We start from the raw sequence: 19,534 nt of genomic DNA on the forward strand, positions 1-19,534 counted from the left end.
TAACACACAAAACATGGATTGGATCCGGAGGAGAGAGTCACATAATGAACACTAATCCCAGATGTAAGATCAAGACTGTTAATAATTTTGCACCACCTAAGCGCACACAGAGGGAAGGTCGCACGGTTCTGTGAAGCACGGGAGCAGGGTGTTGTATTAGTAAGCAGCTTTTTTCTGATCTGCCCAGCAGACCCTTCTATGGTTCCTGTGCGCCAATGCAGAAAGCAACAGTTCACACTTCCACTTCTGAAATACTGTCCCTGGTGAGTGGTTTGCAATTCTGAACTGGCTTGCAATTTCTTCTACTTAGTGTTTTTCAGCCCTTCCAAAACATAAGACTAGGAATAGCTAAATCAATACCTTAATACAAACCAAGTTAGGAATGCAAACTAGTACTCCTTTTCTGGTGCCTTTTAATATTTGCTTTACTATAATTTTACAATTTGGTGCGCCCATGCCAAATCTTAGACCACATCCAAGACAGAATAATGATGCAGGCTAAATATATAGTATGGTTCCTCCAGGTAGTTTTCCTCAACTTCTGCCTGAAGATAGTTTCATTTGGGTTTCATGTTATCTATTCTACTATTCTTATCGAATGCCTCATTCCAAGGCATGCCAACAAATAGGCAACATCATTACCCTTCCAGGAAGGACAATGAGGTTGGAAATATCTAACCATCACATTCCATACAATTCAACGTGAGAGAGTTTTCCCCCCTTAATAAGAAAGACAGCCACTTAATGATCAAGGCACATTCAACTAAAATAAAAGATTAGATCATCTATTCACACAAGTATATATACGACAGGGCAGACAAGTAGTCTTCTTAAGGCTATTTATTGGTGACTAGGGAGGTCAAGTTTTAAATGGAATCATTTACATAAGTTAATGTAATTTTATGGCCAAATTTGGGCACTCGGCACATTATAAAATCTAGAAACATTTTTGTCAATTTATCTGTCTATGTTTAAATGCTGTAAATAAAGCCAGCACTTGTGAGTGGGCCATCTGTGCCAGCACCTGTTTGAGGCAAGTCTGATGTCTTCTCTTTGCAATCTGAAATTTTAATTGTTTCCCATAACTGAACTTCTTTGCAAGTTTTTATTGCACTAAGAAACATGATAAAGGGAAATGAACCAGTTGAGATTATTCCAAAATTGCTTTTGTCAAGAGAGAGGCATTCAGAAACATTCTCATACTGACCAAGTTTCACCTCCTATTTCTTTGGACAACTGAATGACCTGCTTCAAGAGCCATTATTCCTGCAGGCTTAGCTAAAAGCAATGAGAGAGGCTAGACAACTGGCAGCCATTGGTGTAGGCCCAAGCAAGAACCTACTGAAATTCCAGGTCAGTGAGAACTAACAGAGGTTGGTAATGCAAAGTAAACTCAAAAGAACGCTCTCATTCGTTAGCTTCTAATCAGCATGTAGCTTACTGATGCCATGGCTTGCTCTAAAAGTAAGTAAAAGAAGTCAGCAGCCACTCCAAAATTCAGATGCTAATAATGAACTTTTCTCAGTAGCTTCTCTCTCCTCCACTGAATGTACCAATGCGTTATTTGTTGGGAACTAAAGCTGGAAAGTCCTTCTGCATAGACTATCTCCAATGACACTGAACTTCACCATCAAGAAGACAGTGGAATAGAGCCTGCCACACACCAGGAAAACCTGGCTCCAAAGACTTGCATGAAAATGAAACTGTCCATAGAGACTTGGCACCTGTGTTTCAACAAAGCTGACTGGAGCCCTCTGGCTGCTTACCATCATGAAAACGGGGAGGCTCACAGCATCCGTTACTTATATTGGCAAATTACAACATTTTGATTTGTCGGACCCTATGCGTACTTCTGGGCAGAAAGAGGCACAAACTCTATAACCCTTTCATGTTGCTTCTTTTCTCTTCACAATTTTATTCCAAAGATAAAATTCTGGAAGTTGTTCCCAAAGATGGAGCATAACTTTCTATGACTATACCATGGTAATATGTTATTAAACACCTTTTCCAAATCATGTTTTTATTGTACACTTAAGCTACAAAATAAACAATTTAGCTTTGCTTCTATCTTACATGTTGTGTTTTAAATCACCTTTGCCTGACTTCATGCATGAACAAGGTAGAAACTGGTTTATATGCTTGGGAATTGATAGGGAAAGATATACAGCTATGAAGATTTTTGAATGATGGTTTCCAATATCTAGACCAGTGATGGCGAATCTATGACACACGTGTCATAGGTGACACGCGAACTCATTTTTTTTGTTGATTATTCTTTGTTAAATGGCATCTACACTAATAAAAGAGAAAAATGGTAATTGGCGTAAGACGCTACCCTTTTCATTGGCTAATCAGGGCTAAATGCAAATTAACTGCCAACTAAGATTGGCAGTTAACTGCCAACTAAGATGGCAGTTAACTGCCAACAAGATGGCGGTTAATTTGCATATGTAGGCACAATGCAGGGAGGCGAAAGGGAAAGCAGGAAGAAGCCCCCTGCCACTGACAGTGATCAGAAACCCAGGGGGGAGCTAAGAGCTGGGGGGCAGGGCAAAGGCGGCCCTAGGGCCGCCTTTGCCCTGCCCCCCAGCCATGATCGGAGAATCAGGTGCCTTTTCCGCCCTGGCCAGTGATAGCAGGAAGTAGGGGTGGAGCCAGCGATGGGAGCTGGGCATGGTCGAAGCTGGCAGTCCCATGAGCTAGGGGTCCCTTGCCTGGGCCTAAAGTGAAGCCCACGATCGCGGGGCCGCTGCAGCTGCGGGTCCCCGCTGCCCGGGCCGGACGCCTAGGCCAGAGGCGTTAGGCCTGGGCAGGGGTGGAGCCTGCAACCGCGAGGAGCTGGGGGTTCCCTACCCAGGCCTGACACCTCTGCCGGAGGCCTCAGGCCTGGTCAAGGGGCCAATCCGGTGATTGGTGATCGGAGGGTGATGAGGGTCAACTCTTCTGGCTGAGGCATCAGGCCTGGGTGGGGGGCAGAGCCGGGGATTGGGGGGATATGATGGTCCCCTTGCCCAGGCCTGAAGCCTGGGTCAGAGGCGTCAGGCTTGGGCAGGGGTTAGAGCAAGCGATCAGAGGGAGATGGGGATCCCCTGCCCAGGCATGATTCCTGGGCCAGAGGCCTCAGGCCTGGGCGGGGGCCAGAGCCAGTGATCGGGGGGACATGGGGGTCCCCTGTCCAAACATGACACCTCTGGCGGAGGCGTCAGGCCTGGGCAAGGGGCCGATCAGGCGATCGGAGGGTGATGGGGGTCTACGCCTCTGGCCGAGGCATCAGGCCTGGGCAAGGGGCAGAGCCAGCAATCGGAGGGGTCTGGGGGTCCCCTGCCGAGGCCTGATGCCTGGGCCAGAGGCATCAGGCCTGGGCTGGGGGCAGAACCAGTGATGGGGGGAAATGAGGGTCCCCTGCCCAGACCTGATGCCTCTGTCAGAGGCGTCAGGCCTGGGCAAGGGGCCGATCCTGCGATTGGAGGGTGATGGGGGTCAACGCCTGAGGGCTCCCAGTATGTGAGAGGGGGCAGGCTGGGCTGAGGGACACTCCCCCCACACACACACCCAGTGCACGAATTTCGTGCACCGGGCCCCTAGTTAAATATATAAAATAAATATCAAAAATATAAGTCTTTGTTTAACTATGGTTTCAAATATCAAAAAACTTCTAGATGTGACACGGCACCAGAGTTAAGTTAGGGTTTTTCAAAATGCTGACACGCCGACCTCAAAAGGTTCACCATCACTGGTCTAAACTGTAGAAAAAGATGTTGTGAAGAGGACTTTTTTCTTGATGATTCATGTTTCCCTGGAGAATCAACTTATCTAAAACCATCAATCCCAAATCTGTTCAAGTGAGCAGGGTGTCCCTCATTGAATTATTCAAGTAGACCAAGAATCTACTCTATAAAAATTCTTTTTTGTCTTATAAGAAGAAAATAAATTTTACTTATGTTAATGTTTTAGAACTCCTTCAGGATTGCAATGTTGTATGATCAAATGATTATTGAGCAACTACTATGCATTTCATACTGTTAGTTAGCCAAGAAAATTTATCCCAAGAGCATAGCACAATTTCACCTGTGAACACATGAGACAGGTTATCTACAAATTTCCATTTGGAAAAATCAATAAAGACATCCAATTGCCATGTTTGGTATGTATTCCTACCAGAGCCCTTCAACATCATAGGATCACACAAAGAGACTTCAACTCACTGATGTGTGGGAAATAAATTACACCACAAGGAGCTCATGACCTGCTGTAGTTGCAGTAGCATATTGTTATTAAGCAACTGGGCTCCTCCATTTTGTATGCTGGAACATGTTATCTTACATTTCTGAGCTTCAGGTTTTTCATCTACAAATGGAGATAATGATATATACATTAGAACCATCGTAGAGAACAATGCCTGGTATATAATAGGTGCTCAGTTAATGGGAGGTGTTGTTATCATTGCTACCAGTACTATTATCATTGACAGAACAATGTCTTTTTTGTTCAACATCCAAAAGGGTGTTGGAAAACACTAAAGACTGCAACCTACTTTAAATTTAAAATGTAATTCTTAAGAATTCAGGTTCACAAACCTGATAAGATCTCCTTTTTGTCCTTTGTATTTGTAATGAAACAGGGGTTGAGTGGAATAAGGTATGCTTAATCATCTTGGAAGACTTTTATTTCCCCTTTTTTCTTTTGAGAAGACACAGTAAAGAGTCCACAGTGCTCACATCTCATGTCTTTATTTTGCCTTACCTCCTTTTCTCGTGTTTGCCTATCTTTCCTCTACTCCTCTCTACTCTCTTTCATAGAGACTAGAACTTGATCCCAGATCTACTCTTACTCCTATTTGCTCTTAGAACAAGATAAGGTTTGGGAAAACAAGACTTCATATGGGCAGCTCTACCAAGGACCTTAAGCCTTGAAAGAAAATTTATTCAGGGCTAACAGCAGCAAATCAGTGAAGAGCCAGTTACTTTACTTCATCACAGACTTTGGCTATGCAAAACAGACTAGCAATTAGTAACACTTTAAAATACGTTCATTTCATGGTAATATCCTGTTACACATATATTACTTATTGAGAGCTAAAAACTGTCATTGCTCAGACATACCGATCAATTTTCAAACTCTAAATTAAATATATTATAAAGCTCATGTGTGATATCTCATTATGTATTACTAGAGGCCTGGTGCACAAAAATTTGTGCACTCGGGGGGGGGGGGGGTCCCTCAGCATGGCCTGTGCCCTCTCACAATCTGGGACCCCTCGGGGGATGACCACCTGCTGGCTTAGGCCCATTCCCCGGGGGATTGGGCCTAAGATGGCAATCAGACATCCCTCTGGCAGCCCAGAAGCCCTCGGGAGATGTCCACTTGCCTGCAGGGAGCAGGACTAAGCTGCAGTCTGACATCCTTAGTGCTGCTGAGGAGGTGGGAGAGGCTCCCACCACCACCACCTGTGCTGGCAGCCATCAGCCTGGCTTGTGGCTGAGCAGAGCTCCCCCTGTGGGAGCACACTGATAACCAGGGGGCAGCTCCTGGATTGAGTGTCCGCCCGCTGGTGGTCAGTGTGTGTCATAGTGACCAGTCATTCCCAATCTTTCTGCTGTTAGGGTCAGTTTGCATATTACCCTTTTATTATATAGGATAGAGGCCTGGTGCATGGGTGGGGGCCGGCTGGTTTGCCCTTTAGGGTGGGGGTCCCCACTGGGGTGCCACTGGGGTGCCTCGCCAGCCTGGGTGAGGGGCTGATGGCTGTTTGCAGCTGGTCACACACCCCTTCAGGGTGGGGATCCCCACTGGGGTGCCTGGCCAGCCTGTGTGAGGGGCTGACAGCTGTTTGCAGGCTGGTCAAACCCTCTCCCCCACTGGGGACCCTCACCCCATGGAGGTTTGGCCAGCCTGGGTCAGGGGCTGATGGCTGTTTTCAGGCTGGTCAAGCCCACCCCACGGAGGTTTGGCCAGCCTGGGTGAGGGGCTGAGGGCCGTTTTCAGGCTGTCCAAGCCTCCCCAGTGACGGAAGCTCCCAGGCTCTCCTTTTATGCTTTTTTTTCCCTGGCATTTATTTACCTTCTATAATTGAAATTTTGTAACCTGGAGTGGAGCTCAGAGCTGGCCAGTGCTTGGCTTCCTCCATCACCAGGGGCAACCCAAGGCTCCAGCTCCGTGGCCACGGCCGGCTGAAAGCAGGTATCTGGGGTTTATTTACCTTATATAATTGAAACTTTGTTGCTTCCAGTGTAGCTTAGAGCCGGCCATGGCAGGCAGGGAACCTTGGCTTTCTCCATCACTGGAGAAAGCAAGCCTCCTGCTCGCTGCAGCTCCGTGGCTGCCAGCCACCATCTTGGTTGGCGGTTAATTTGCATATCTCACTGATTAGCCAATGGGAGGCGTAGAGAAGGTATGGTCAATTACCATGTTTGTCTATTATTAGGTAAGATTTGGCATCTGTAAAATTGATAATGAAAGTAACACTGTTTAAAAAGTAAAACTCTAAGAAGGTTTTCCTATATGCAGTAGTGCAGTGGTCGGCAAACTGCGGCTTCTGAGCCACATGCGGCTCTTTAGCCCCTTGAGTGTGGCTCTTCCACAAAATACCGACTTCTGCACATGGGCCACGAAGTTTCAATTGCACTGTACATGTGTGCCTGCACGTGGTATTTTGTGGAAGAGCCACACTCAAGGGGTCAAAGAACCGCATGTGGCTCACGAGCCTCAGTTTGCTGACCACTGCAGTGGAAGAAAAAAAAAATTAAGAGATACAGAAAATAATAGAATACAAAATAAAGGTGCTGAATTAAAGTTCTGTCCTCAGTTTTAAATCTGAAAGGCACTAAATTTGCCCCTTAAAATCTTTCTGGATAATACCTGTTCCCTACAGTGTACATCATATTGTGCTAATTAAATACTTTCACAAAGATAGCTTACTCCTGGTTGTATACACGGAATAAGACATTGCTATCCTTATTTTACACATATAAAACTGAGGCTCAAGAAGTTATTAAAATTGCTCAAGGGGTGGTGAACACATAACACAATATACAGATGATGTATTATAGAATTGTATGCCTGAAACCTATAAAATTTTATTAACCAATATCACCCTGATTAATTCAATAAAAAATTAAAATAAATTGCTCAAAATCACACTACTACTAAGTATAAGCCCAGGATTAGTGTAGCCTTTGGAAAAGATAATGCCATGTCTTCGAGAAGATTATAAAGTAGGTCTTTAATGTCAAAATCTAAATCCTCACTTTTGTGATTATCTCTTAACTCCGTATGCCATAAGCGTCTATAGACACAAACCTCGCATATCAACTCTGGTCACCCAACTTTAAAATCAGACTTGTTAGTGACATCTCTGGGTTTGTAAAGGAAATTATGATAACTTAAACTTGTAAATATTCCAGTAAATATTCCAGCACATATGGAAGAAATGGGGATGGTTTCCGTTTTGGATGCGTGACAGTTAACTGGTTAAGCCTGACTCTTCTCTGTCATAAAGAGAACAGACTACGACATACAGGGAGGGAATGACCCATGGAGGAAAATGTATTATTGTTTATTTAAAGATCTGAACATTATAAATATGGAAGATAGGTCACCTACCTGGGGAAATGAAAGAAAGATAAGAATGGGGTCTGATGGAAAAAAATACAACAAGAACGGGGTCTGATAAATGAATTAGAAATATAATGAAAACTACTGTTTTAGGAAACACTTTCATTCAGGTACTTTTTTAGAAACTTTCCATGGATTGGCTAGTAAATCTAAGGCTGAGAAGAGCTTGATCATTGGTTTCTGGCCAGGATATTCATTTGTGCTGCGCAAATGAATGCAGAATTAGCGTTCTGAACAGAACAGATGGAGGGATGCTGCTGGCTTTTGGAGAGAGCTGATTGTATGCAGAAAGGCACCTGGGAAGATGACTCATCTTAGGTGATGGGGGCCTGTCAATGGATCCATCGCAGAGCCAGAGGAGCATGAAGGCCTGCTTCAGTGGAACAGAATCTGAGGGAAGGAAGTAAAGGAAATACCTGCTTCACCCACTGATTCAGGGACCAGGTCTGAATTCAAGGATATGGGGGGGGGGGGAGGCGGGGGAAGGAGGAGGGAGCACCAAGTAGAACCACCCAGCCAGAGACAATCAAGATAAGCTGGAATCCAGAGCCCGGACAAAAAGCTAAGAGTTTCTAAAGAGACTGAGAAAGCTGCCAAACCTGGCAGGGGTCCCAGCCAGATCCACCACATGCCAGCATCGAGGCAGCTTGATCTGTCATCCAAACCAAAGAGCTTGAAGACACTAATCTCAAATCAGATCCAAAGCAACAACAGCCTAGCTAATCTGACATTTCAATGGGGCCTAGAATCACTATTAACAAAAAGGATGTATTTCTTTCCATTGTTTGTTCTATGTTGTTAACCACTACCCTATGTCACTTTAGGAAATTTAGTAGACTTTTAAAACACCTGATGATGTTGTGTGCTTATGTCAGGAACAGCATGTGGTGGACAGCAAGGAAGCAGTATTATGCCTGGCAGATAACACTGAAAAGAGGAATCCAGAGAGATATAAGTGGTGGGAGCAAGTGGATCTAATTTCTCAAACTTGACAGGAAAAAAAATAGTGGTGGACTGAAGATAAAGTCAATCAGGAGTAGTCTATATCCCAATAAATAGTCTAGAACTGTGGTCGGCAAACAGCAGCTCATGAGCCACGTGCGGCTCTTTGGCCCCTTGAGTGTGGCTCTTCCACAAAATAAATGCAGGCGTGCAGGTACAGTGCAATTGAAACTTCGTGGCCCATGCGCAGAAGTCGGTATTTTGTGGAAGAGCCGGTATTTTGTGGAAGAGCCACACTCAAGGGGCCAAAGAGCCGCATGTGGTTCACGAGCTGCGGTTTGCCGAGCCGCAGTTTGCCAACCACTGGCTAGAAGATGCCACATGGCACCAGAAGAAAGCCTGGCGGAAGCAGGGTGAGGTCTAGGAGCTGATTGCCCGGGCCTGGAGCAGCCACCTTTTCTAACTTCTCATCTAAGTCTTAGATTCTTAGTGTGGTTTAGTATTTCCCTGATAGCCATCCAACAAAATGTAAAAGCATTGACATGGGCAGGTATTCTGTAAGAGGACTGTGATGAAAACAGGCTCCTGCCTCTCCCATTGCTGATGACATTACCAAAGGGCAGAGGAAATAAATCAGCACTGTGTCCGTAACTGTCTTCCCAAATAGTAAGCTACAGGGCAAATCTCATTCCAAAAATCACTTTTACTTAATGTGAGATTTTCTTCCTTAATTGTGTTAACATATATATAATTTAATATCATTGGTTGAGTGTTTACTATGTGACAATTACCATTCCAGACATTTTACATATATTATCTCATTAAATTTTTATTACCTCGGTTTTATAGATATTAAAACTGAGTACTAAATTACTTTAGAATTTTTTACTTAAAAAACAAATGAAATGGGGTCATGAAATTGTATTCAGGAAAAATAAAATTCAAAGTATAGGTCCAATTGGATAACCAAAGTCACTTTCCAGTAAAGTGTATGGTACTCCCCAACCATGAAGGACAAGGAGCTGATTTTTATAATAGTTTAGGACAAATTGATGACAGCTTTGCCCAAATTTCCACAAAGGCAGTGATCCTGGTTTCTGGTTGACCCTGGTCCTCAAGGCTAGTCTCCTTAATTTTTTCTGAGCTTAGACCATACATATCAGAAGTATCCATGTAAATGGTAAGTGGTATTTTTAAAAATCAGATCATCCTATAAACCATGGCTTTTTAAAACAGAATTATCAGGTAGCCTTGTCATAAACACCTTAATATGTATTAATGAATACCAAACCAAAAGTAGGAACTTCCACTTTCTAATAAAAAGCAAACTGAATCCATCTTATTTATTTATTTATTTATTTGTTTGTTTATTTATTTATTTATTTATTTATTTATTTTAATCCTCACCCAAGGACATTTTTCCATTGATTTTTAGGGAGAGTGGAAGAGAGAAGGAAAGGCAGAGAGAAACATCGATGTGAGAGAAGCATATCAATTGGTTACTTGATTTTTAAATACTACCAAGGAATGTTCCTAGGCTTAAATGTTATTCTTTCCTAGTAAACCATAATAATACAGAACTATCACCTACGTATCTCAGACCAAATTATTAGAACTATATGAAATTACCAACAGTCAACTCTATCTTACCCACAAAAATGGCAATTTCATACAGTTCAACCTGAAACAATAGTGAGAAATAAAGTAGGTAAAGGAAAACCCACCATCAGAGAAATTGATAACCTTATTATTTTCTTCAGTAAACACTAACTCTATAGAAATGCCTCAATTAATATATTGAGAAATTATAGCACTGCCTAACATCTCTTACCTGGCAGACACATCTATCAGAACTCATAAATGTCTCAGACAAGTAGCAATTTCACAATAATTAACATCTTGGAAGCTGGCCTGATTCTTCCCTAATTTATTACAAATAAAAACGTTTACCTTTTTTTTTAAAAAAAAACACCAAGTTGTCTTGAACTCCAAGCCACATTAGGACCTTAAACATGAGAGTTAGTCTTTAGCTATGGATAGACAGTGTTTGGACTGGTAGTGAGCGTAGTGGTAAATATTTGAAAACAGCTCTCAAGCAGGGCAGAAAAACGTGTGTGTGTGTGTGTGTGTGTGTGTGTGTGTGTGTGTGTGTGTGGCGTGTAGTAAATTTTACTGATATAAAGAATGTGCAGCACACATATGAATAATAATAAAATACACAATAATCTTGTGTAAATTGCCTGCCTATGCCAGTTGATTCTCATAGAATGCTTGTGCTGATTTTCACCAAACTCTTTTATCTATAGCCAACTTATAGTGGCAACTGGCAAACAAGCATAGTTCCAGGTTCCATGATAAACATCCATTATCTTTTATGCTAACAAGCAAGACAAAAGCAAAACAATGAAGACACGTGTCAGATTTCACTTCACTCACCTGTCAATAATGTTGGTAACTCCTTTGCTAACCTGGATAATAATAGTTTCTGAATACCAGAATATTTCCTCAGTTATTTGTGCTACTCACATTTTAACAGCTGTTATGGACTGAATATTTGTATCCTCCCCAAATTCACCTGTTGAAATCCTAACCCTCAATGTCATGATATTAGGAGGTAGGGCCTCTGGGTGGTAAACAAGTCATGAGGGCAGAGCCATCTTGAATGGGATTTAGTGTCCTTATAAGGAAAGACAGGAAAAAGGTCATCTGTCTCCATCAGGTGAAAATGCAGTGAGAAGGCAGCCATCTACAAGCCAAGAAGAGGGCCCTCAGCAAATACCAAATCTGCAGCACTTTGATCTCAGCCTTCCAAGCCTCCAGAACTGTGAGAAATAAATGCAGTTGGTTAAGCCACCCAGTCTGTGGTGATTTCTTGTAGCAGCCAAGGTGACTAAGGCAACTATGGCCATCATACACTTTTAAGTTGACTCTGCATTATTAACATTTTCTTCATCATTTTTTAAGTCTAGAGACAATCAATCACAAATAAATCTTAGCCCTGATTTGTAGCCTTTGCTGATTCATCTGGTGTGAATACTACCAGTCACTAAATACAGAGTTGGGAAGAGGTGCACAATAGCATATCATTTTATAGTATTGCTACCATCCAGGCACAGTAGATGTAAAAATCCTCAACAGCACAGACTATAGCAAAATGCAGTAAAATAAGTAGGAAGCAATAAAGTTTGAGTTTTTATTACCTTCATTTTTAATATAAGTATTTAAGCATATGTTTATATAATTTAATTTTTACTAACAACTGTAAATAACAACCAGGTCACAAAATTCCTGATAACTGACTCTTATTAGTAGACAAGAGGTCGCTCCAGTATACCACTGCAAAATAAAAAATTTCTGATTCTCCAGTATCTTCATAAATTTCAGCTACTAATTACATTGTTGCTCTTATAACTAAAGTTGACAGTGTCACTGAGTCTATCTTCTAGATTATGACAAGTTTATCTAGGTTTTAAATAGAGCTATCAGAATCTAGTTCTAACTACAATAAATATAAGATTCTGTTTTATTAAAATAGCAGCAAGAGTTCCATCATTCGTTTTTAGAAATTTATCCTAGGAATATTTCATAACATTAAAAATATTACATAATTGAACCCTAATATACCAAGGTAACTGTATAAACTTGTAAGTTAAGGGCCTCTAGAAAACCAACAAGTAGCCATCTATTCATTTGTAAGAGTGTACCACCCTGGAAGCACATGAAATTCATTACTACAGAATTTCTCAAAGCCAAATCTTGCCTCTGGATATTTAAAAGGAGTTAAATATTATTGACGGAATACAACGGTCAATAATAACATGTTTAAAATGCCCTCCTTGAATCCCATGCTTTAGGGTAAGTGGAGAGCCAGAAAGGAGGAGAACTGCCTGCCCTTCCTATTTGCTTTCTGCCCAGCTATATAGCCCTTCACCAGAGAAAAGGTGAGTGACAAGAGCAATTTCAACTTTCCTCTGAAGTACAAAGACCTACTGATAGGCTAAAAGACTGAGTGATGAGTGATATCAACTTATTAGTTACTCCACATCCAAATACTTTCTCCCAAGCACAAGATGCTGGCCTCCAAGACCCATCTGTTCCTAATTCTACGCTGCCTGCACATCTACGAAAATGATCACACCACACTGGTAGAAGGCACCCTCGCTCTGTCATACCCGTTTTCCTCTTCTCTTTGCAAGTATATCAATATTCTTGCTTCTTTGTACTACCACCAACTTCATGACACACAAAAAAAATCTCCAAATCATGGAATTTCATTTTATGCCAGAGAAAGAATAATAAAATATGAAAGACAGAATTTATTTTAATTGCCACAATTTTAAAAACACGAGGTGCTTTTAAAATGAAATATATGTGACATCAGTTATACTAATTTCTTCATCCCATAACATTTCCAGCCACTAAACAATGCCTCTCTCCAAAAACACAATTTTTAAAAACCTACAAAACCCAAAACATTTCCAGTCAGCAGTAACATTCCAGGTAATGGCAGGGCTATCAAATTGTAGTAGGAATGTTCTAGATTATCTTATTTTTTGTGTGAATATTTTTTATAAGCAGTATTTTTATTTAAATTATTTTATTTGTAACTGATTTTATTTTTGACAAAATAAGCCATTTCATAAAACAACTTTTTATTTGGGTCTGTTTAAGAACTAAACACTCATGAGAAACTACAAGGTTAGAATGGTTAAAAAATATAGCTAATAGTAAGCTTTCTTCCAGACTACCATTCATTTTAATATTTACAATAATGCAATGGTTCAGAAGTTTGCTAATGGAAAGCTTTCTTCCAGACTACCATTCATTTTAATATTCAGTCAGAAATATTAAAATTTCCGGAAACAGAGTGGCTGAGTTAGAATCCAGTTTATACAATTCACTTAGCCCTCCTTTTCCATGACAGCATGTTTTATATTATTCTGAAAATGTAGCTAAGGGCAGTGAATTAGAAGCTCCCTTAGCTACTCATTTCTCTTAATACTAAAAAACGACGGGGGGTGGGATGGGAGAAACCTACTTCTACCAGCTCAATGCTCAGCAACTCTTTCCACCAGGCCTTCATTTTTCAGTACTCCATACAAATTAACTTCTCCCTTCTCAGATTGTATCCAATCATGACATTCATGTGAAACAAACACAATGACACAGAAGACAGACCCCTTACAGAAAACTCTGGTGAATGCAACAGAATATGAATGAGACAGTCTTTCATATTGCTATATAATGAGGTTAATGTCCCACCTGGAATCATTATTCTCCTTAGCTATCATTATCATATAACAAAAGAACAGATTGTGTGTTTCAGTAGAAAGATAATAGTGAGCCTTATTTTGATGAATGATCATCTACAGGCTGGATACCAGCTCACATTCTAAGCAAATACTTCACTATAAGAGATCTCAGAGCATTCATGTGTGAGTCTGTCCTAATTCTGACAAACTACCATGTCGAAAGCATACTCCTTGATGTCCTCAATAATCTACACATTCGCTGATTCATCTCAGTTGTTTCATCACAACATTATTACCAAACCATCCCAGTCCATCAGAATAGATGTATATGCAGCAAGCAAGGCATCTTGGCATTTGTAGCCTGCAACAGCCACCGAAATCTTTCCAACAGGACTGCAAACCTGACCAACTGGATAAAAAGCGTCATTATGAAATGGCTGTGGCATATGAACTTGAGCAAAGAAGAAATATGGAGAGGGGGTTTAAACAAAAGATGACAAGCGATGGAGGAAAGGTGAGACTGGTAAAGAGAGCAGCAGACAGTCGGTCCTGCATTACCATTATCAGGGCTGGCAAACATTCTACTTGCACTGGAGACTGTCTTCCCAATGTCAGCCAGGGATCGAAGGTTGGATTTCTTGGTTTGATGCCGATGCTTCCGGAGCAAAGTGTAGGTCACCTTATCCTTAAGGTCGGGTTTCAAAAGGCCTGTCTCAATCTGATGGTCAACAATCATATCTGATATAGAAACAAAGCAAAACAAAAACAAAACTCAGTCACAAGACCAGGAAGTCCTTTTTTTCACTCTAACTTTAGAGATGTCATCCTCAAATTTAATATCAATACACTATTTTCCAAATTTCAAACTCCCCACCTTAGGAGAAGGGTAAAGATAGAGGTACAGGAATATTGGCAATAATAAGAGCTATAAATATTCCAGTATTAATTTTATTTTTGGAGAGGAAAAATCTTGTTCATTTTTTTAATCCCACTTAATAGTGAATTCACATTAATCAAGTCTTCTATGAGTAACACCATAAATCAGCAATTTACATTTTTCAATTAAGAAAAAAAGATAAGATTAGAAAAGTTCATGTACTCTATCATAGCAAGTGTGCCAGCAATATAAATGATATAAAAAACTTAGAGAATATGCAAAATTTCAAGTAGTGACATTACTGATGTTTTAAAAGAGTTCCTCAAATTCTTATGTTCTACTCTCTTTATAATGGGACTCAGTAAAGGAAAACAAAGCCTTTCCCCATATCAGGTTATCTGAATACCAATTAATCCAATAAAAACAATTAAACTACAAATTATGCCTTAGTCTTATCTAAGAAGGGATGCCTATTCTTGTTTAGATCCAATATAACCCTTTAGTCATTTTAAGTTATAACCTGACTACAATTTTCTATGAAATTTTATTATCTTATTCTTACTACAAAAAAATTAAATTTTTTATTAATTCATTTTTTAGGAATGGTTTTCACTAGAAAAGATGACTGTGTTTCATAGAAATTGCTCCATGGGTGGCTCTGCTGAAGGACAAGTTTTACTCTAATCATAAATAAGATAGTGACTAGGATGTAAAGTAGGGTAAGGGAAATATAGTCAATAATATCGTGATAACTTTGTATGGTACCAGATGGGTACTGGAAATATCAGGGGAAACACTTTGTTAATATGATTGTCTAACCACTATCCTGTATACCTGAAACTAATACAAAATAACAGTGAATATAAACTATAACTTAAAAAAATAAAAAATTTTAAAATTTTCAAAACTATGAAATCCTTTTTCTCACAAGTCAGCACAAATGTACCCTGGTGCACCCCATCCTAATGTCGCATCACAATTCGACATTTCCTCTGTCCAAAGTAGGACTCAGGACAGAGCATCACCGAATCTGTGCAAGACATGCGATGGCAGACGCTACCTCAGCATATGGTAGAGTTTTGGTCCCTGCAGAGAACCAGAACAATGCACCCCATGCCCACCTTTTCAGGTACATGGGAGCAGCTAGCACATATCAGTATTTTCCTTGGGCAAAGTTCTCAGTTTACAAAAATGGAGAAGAAAACAAAGCTCCATACTACTCGGCTGCAAAAAGGGAAGAAAAATGTACCCTTTGCGACAGCATGCATAGAACCAGAGAACATTATGCTAAGTGAACTAAGCCAGTCAGAGAAAGACAAGCACCATATGATTTCACTCAAATGTGGAATCTAATGAACAAACTGAACTAACAAGTAAAATAGAGACAGACTCCTAGATAGAGAGCAGGCAGACGGCTCTGGTGTGGGGGAGGGGGAAGAGGGATTGAGCAAAAAAGAAAAAAAAAACAGAAAGAACTCATGGACACAGACAAGTGTGGTTGACAGGGGGTGAGGGAGGAGATGGAAAAGGGTATTAGGAGTGATAAATGGTGATGGGGAAAAACATTAAATAAATAAAATAAAATAAAATAAAGGGGGGAGGGGAATGAAAGAAAATTGGCCAGAGCTGTTAGGATAACAGCATCTACCAAGCGTTCCCAACTTTTTGTAAAGTTAGGAATATTCAAGGGGGTTGGCTGGGGCATGACTGCACCTCTCAGCAGCTCACCTGTACAAAGCAAGCACTCACAGACCTGGCCTCACAGCCTAGGACTAGAAACTAATGATTTGCACAGGGTACAATCAACTATTTGGGAGCCAAACAGAGGCAGAATCCAGATTTTCCATCATGTGCCTTACACAGATGCCGTAAGTGTCACATCACGTTGGACCACTTGGTAGGGAGCCTGGGTAAAGCAGGAATAGTCCCTCCCATCAGAATTTTTGCTTTGACAATGGCCTTTAGCACTGAACATTTTTAACTATGCAAACCATACTCAACAAACTCTCAGAACTGATTCTGTAATTGCAATGAACCCTCTGCTCCACAGCAAAAGTAATTAGGTGCTACTAAACACAACTCCTCCACTTTCCCTTTAAGTCTTGTTCAATGTGGAAAGTCCAGTTTACAGCGGAACCACATAAATAAACAAACAGCCCAGCATATCTGCTGCAAGTGTTATCAAACTCCTACTCTAATGCCAGGGTTGTGGATTAAAGGGTTTCTTATCTACCCTTCCTGGCAGGGCCTCCCTCTATTCCTGCCCTCCCTTGTAATCTCAAACCAAGCCTACATCGGCACAGCCAGCCCTCTGTTACTGATGCCTGGAAATCACCAGTTAGCACAGGTTAAAACATCTGTGTGGCTTATGCCTTTCATTAAGTTTCCATAAAAATGGCCCACCATGCAGGGAACTCTTTGAGCATAAACTACAAAACCTTTCAAGGAAAGTGGGGGCAGTAACATCTCATAGCTACACTGAAATTAAGGCTTCAGTGTCAAAACTCCACAGACGTTACCAATTGGGAAAGAATGTGCCAACCCTACATGATAGCAGAGCTGCAAGGAACCTCAGAGAGCGTCCAGTTCAACCTCCTGTTCCACAGATGAGAAAAGACTAGGCAAGAGAGACTTGTTCACAGACATAGCTAATTACAGACAAAATACCCCAAAATAAAACCAGGATTTCTGACTCAGAGTTTAGATTTTCTTCCATATCACACAATACTTCTCTTTATTTGAAAAGGAAGCTCTAAACCAGTGATGGCGAACCTATGACACACGTGTCAGAGGTGACATGCGAACTCATTTTTTTGGTTGATTTTTCTTTGTTAAATTGCATTTAAATATATAAAATAAATATCAAAAATATAAGTCTTTGTTTTACTATGGTTGCAAATATCAAAAATTTCTATATGTGACACGGCACCAGAGTTAAGTTAGGGTTTTTCAAAATGCTGACACGCCGAGCTCAAAAGGTTCGCCATCACTGCTCTAAACCAAAAATAATATTGATACATGCAGAGCTTCTACAAACCAACAGAAAGATGGCCATGCAACAGAAAAAAAAAAAGCCAAAGGAGACATTCTTAAAGGAAATACAAACACCCGAGACATTAGTTAACTCCAAAACTAACAGACAATTTGAACAAATTTTACAATGCAACCAATTACAAGGTATCTGTTAATCTACTAACGTGGCAAAATGTAAAAGGCGAATTCCCGATGACATGAAGGATGTGTGCAACAGGCAATTCCATATACTGGTGATGAGTGTAGTAACTAGCACAACCTGTCCTGAAGGCACCCGCAGCCACATGACAAAACCCTTTAAAATGTTCAAGCCCACCCTAACTGGTTTGGCTCAGTGGATAGAGCATCGCCTGCGGACTGAAGGGTCCCAGGTTTGATTCCAGTCAAGGGCATGTTACTTGGTTGCGGGCACATCCCCAGTAGGAGGTGTGCAGGAGGCAGCTGATAGATGTTTCTCTCTCATCGATGTTTGTAACTCTCTATCCCTCTCCCTTCCTCTCTGTAAAAAAATCAATAAAATATAAAAAATAAAAATAAATAAATAATAATAAAATGTTCAAGCCCTTTGAATACGTCACCTTTGGAAATCTATATTAAAGAAACAATTTCACAAGAGGACAAAAATGTTCACTTCTTTTTTTTTTAAAGCTGAGGTCTGGGGACCCAGTCCTGAGTGACCTTTATTTATTTCTTTTTTATATATCTTTTTATTGATTTCAGAAAGGAAAGAGAGGGAGAGAGGGATAGTAACATCATTGATGGAGAGAATCATTAATTGGCTGCCACACCGGGGATCAAGCCCTCAAGCCAGATGTGTGCCCTGACCGGGAATCAAACTGTGACTTCCTGGATCATAGGTCAACCCTAAACCACTGAGCCACACCAGTTGCGTCACTTCTTTTCTTTACAATAAAATCTTAAAGGCACTTCAATGCCCAATAATAGATTTTTAAGTATTTTGCAGCTATTAAAATGATGTTTATATTTCTATTTAATGAGATGGAAAGAAAATCTGTATTAGGTTTTTGAGTTTAGAAAAAGGCACATTATAGTGTAATAGTATGATCCTGTTTTGTAAAATAAATTTCTTATCTGGAAACGTACAGAAAAATTGCAGGAGGACAGCTCTGCAGGATCAGATTTGTGGTATTTTGATTTTTGTGTTATATTTTTCTGGATTACTTAAAAATGAACATAGATTTGTGATAAAACATAAATATATTACTATTCTGAAAATATAAAAGATGTAAAAGAAAAAAACGACTAACACATCTGCCCACAGCCATAGCTCAGGAACGCCTTTAAATATAAAATGAGAACTCCTAAAATAGAGCTACATTTTCCTAATCCATGTCCCATCATAATAAAATACCTGAAATGACATAGTTTTTTTTAACTTAGGAGGGGAGGAAAATACCAATGTACTTGCTTCATATGTTAATGACAGTTTAAATGTAGAATTATGATGATAGTAATAATAAAGCTACTAAAATAATCTGCCGTAACTGGTTTGGCTCAGTGGCTAGAGCGTCAGCCTGTGGACTGAAAGGCCCCAGGTTTGATTCCGGTCAAGGGCATGTACCTGGGTTGCGGGCACATCCCCAGTAGGAGGTGTGCAGGAGGCAGCTGATCAATGTTTCTCTCTCATCGATGTTTCTAACTCTCTATCCTTCTCCCTTTCTCTCTGTAAAAAATCTATAAAATATATTTTAAAAAAATAATCAGTGTTTATCCTATAAATACTTTAAAGACAAAATTTTCTACTAGCTTTAAGAAGGGATTCTGGCCCTAACCGGTTTGGCTCAGTGGATAGAGC

The 19,534-nt window shown here is 40.5% G+C and overlaps 1 protein-coding gene across 5 annotated transcripts in view; it reads right to left on the bottom strand.

The window, feature by feature from the left end:
• The window catches only part of SLC4A4 (solute carrier family 4 member 4), a 340,638-nt gene that overhangs the window by 164,190 nt on the left and 156,914 nt on the right, over positions 1-19,534 (bottom strand). For all 5 annotated transcript variants that reach the window (XM_059669116.1, XM_059669125.1, XM_059669135.1 and 2 more), the window contains one exon: positions 14,367-14,546. In XM_059669116.1, the coding sequence (XP_059525099.1) occupies positions 14,367-14,546 (180 nt within the window). The remainder of the gene's footprint in view (positions 1-14,366; positions 14,547-19,534) is intronic.

The sequence above is a fragment of the Myotis daubentonii genome, chromosome 1 (assembly GCF_963259705.1).
Source record: "Myotis daubentonii chromosome 1, mMyoDau2.1, whole genome shotgun sequence".
NCBI classification, from domain to species: Eukaryota; Metazoa; Chordata; class Mammalia; order Chiroptera; family Vespertilionidae; genus Myotis; species Myotis daubentonii.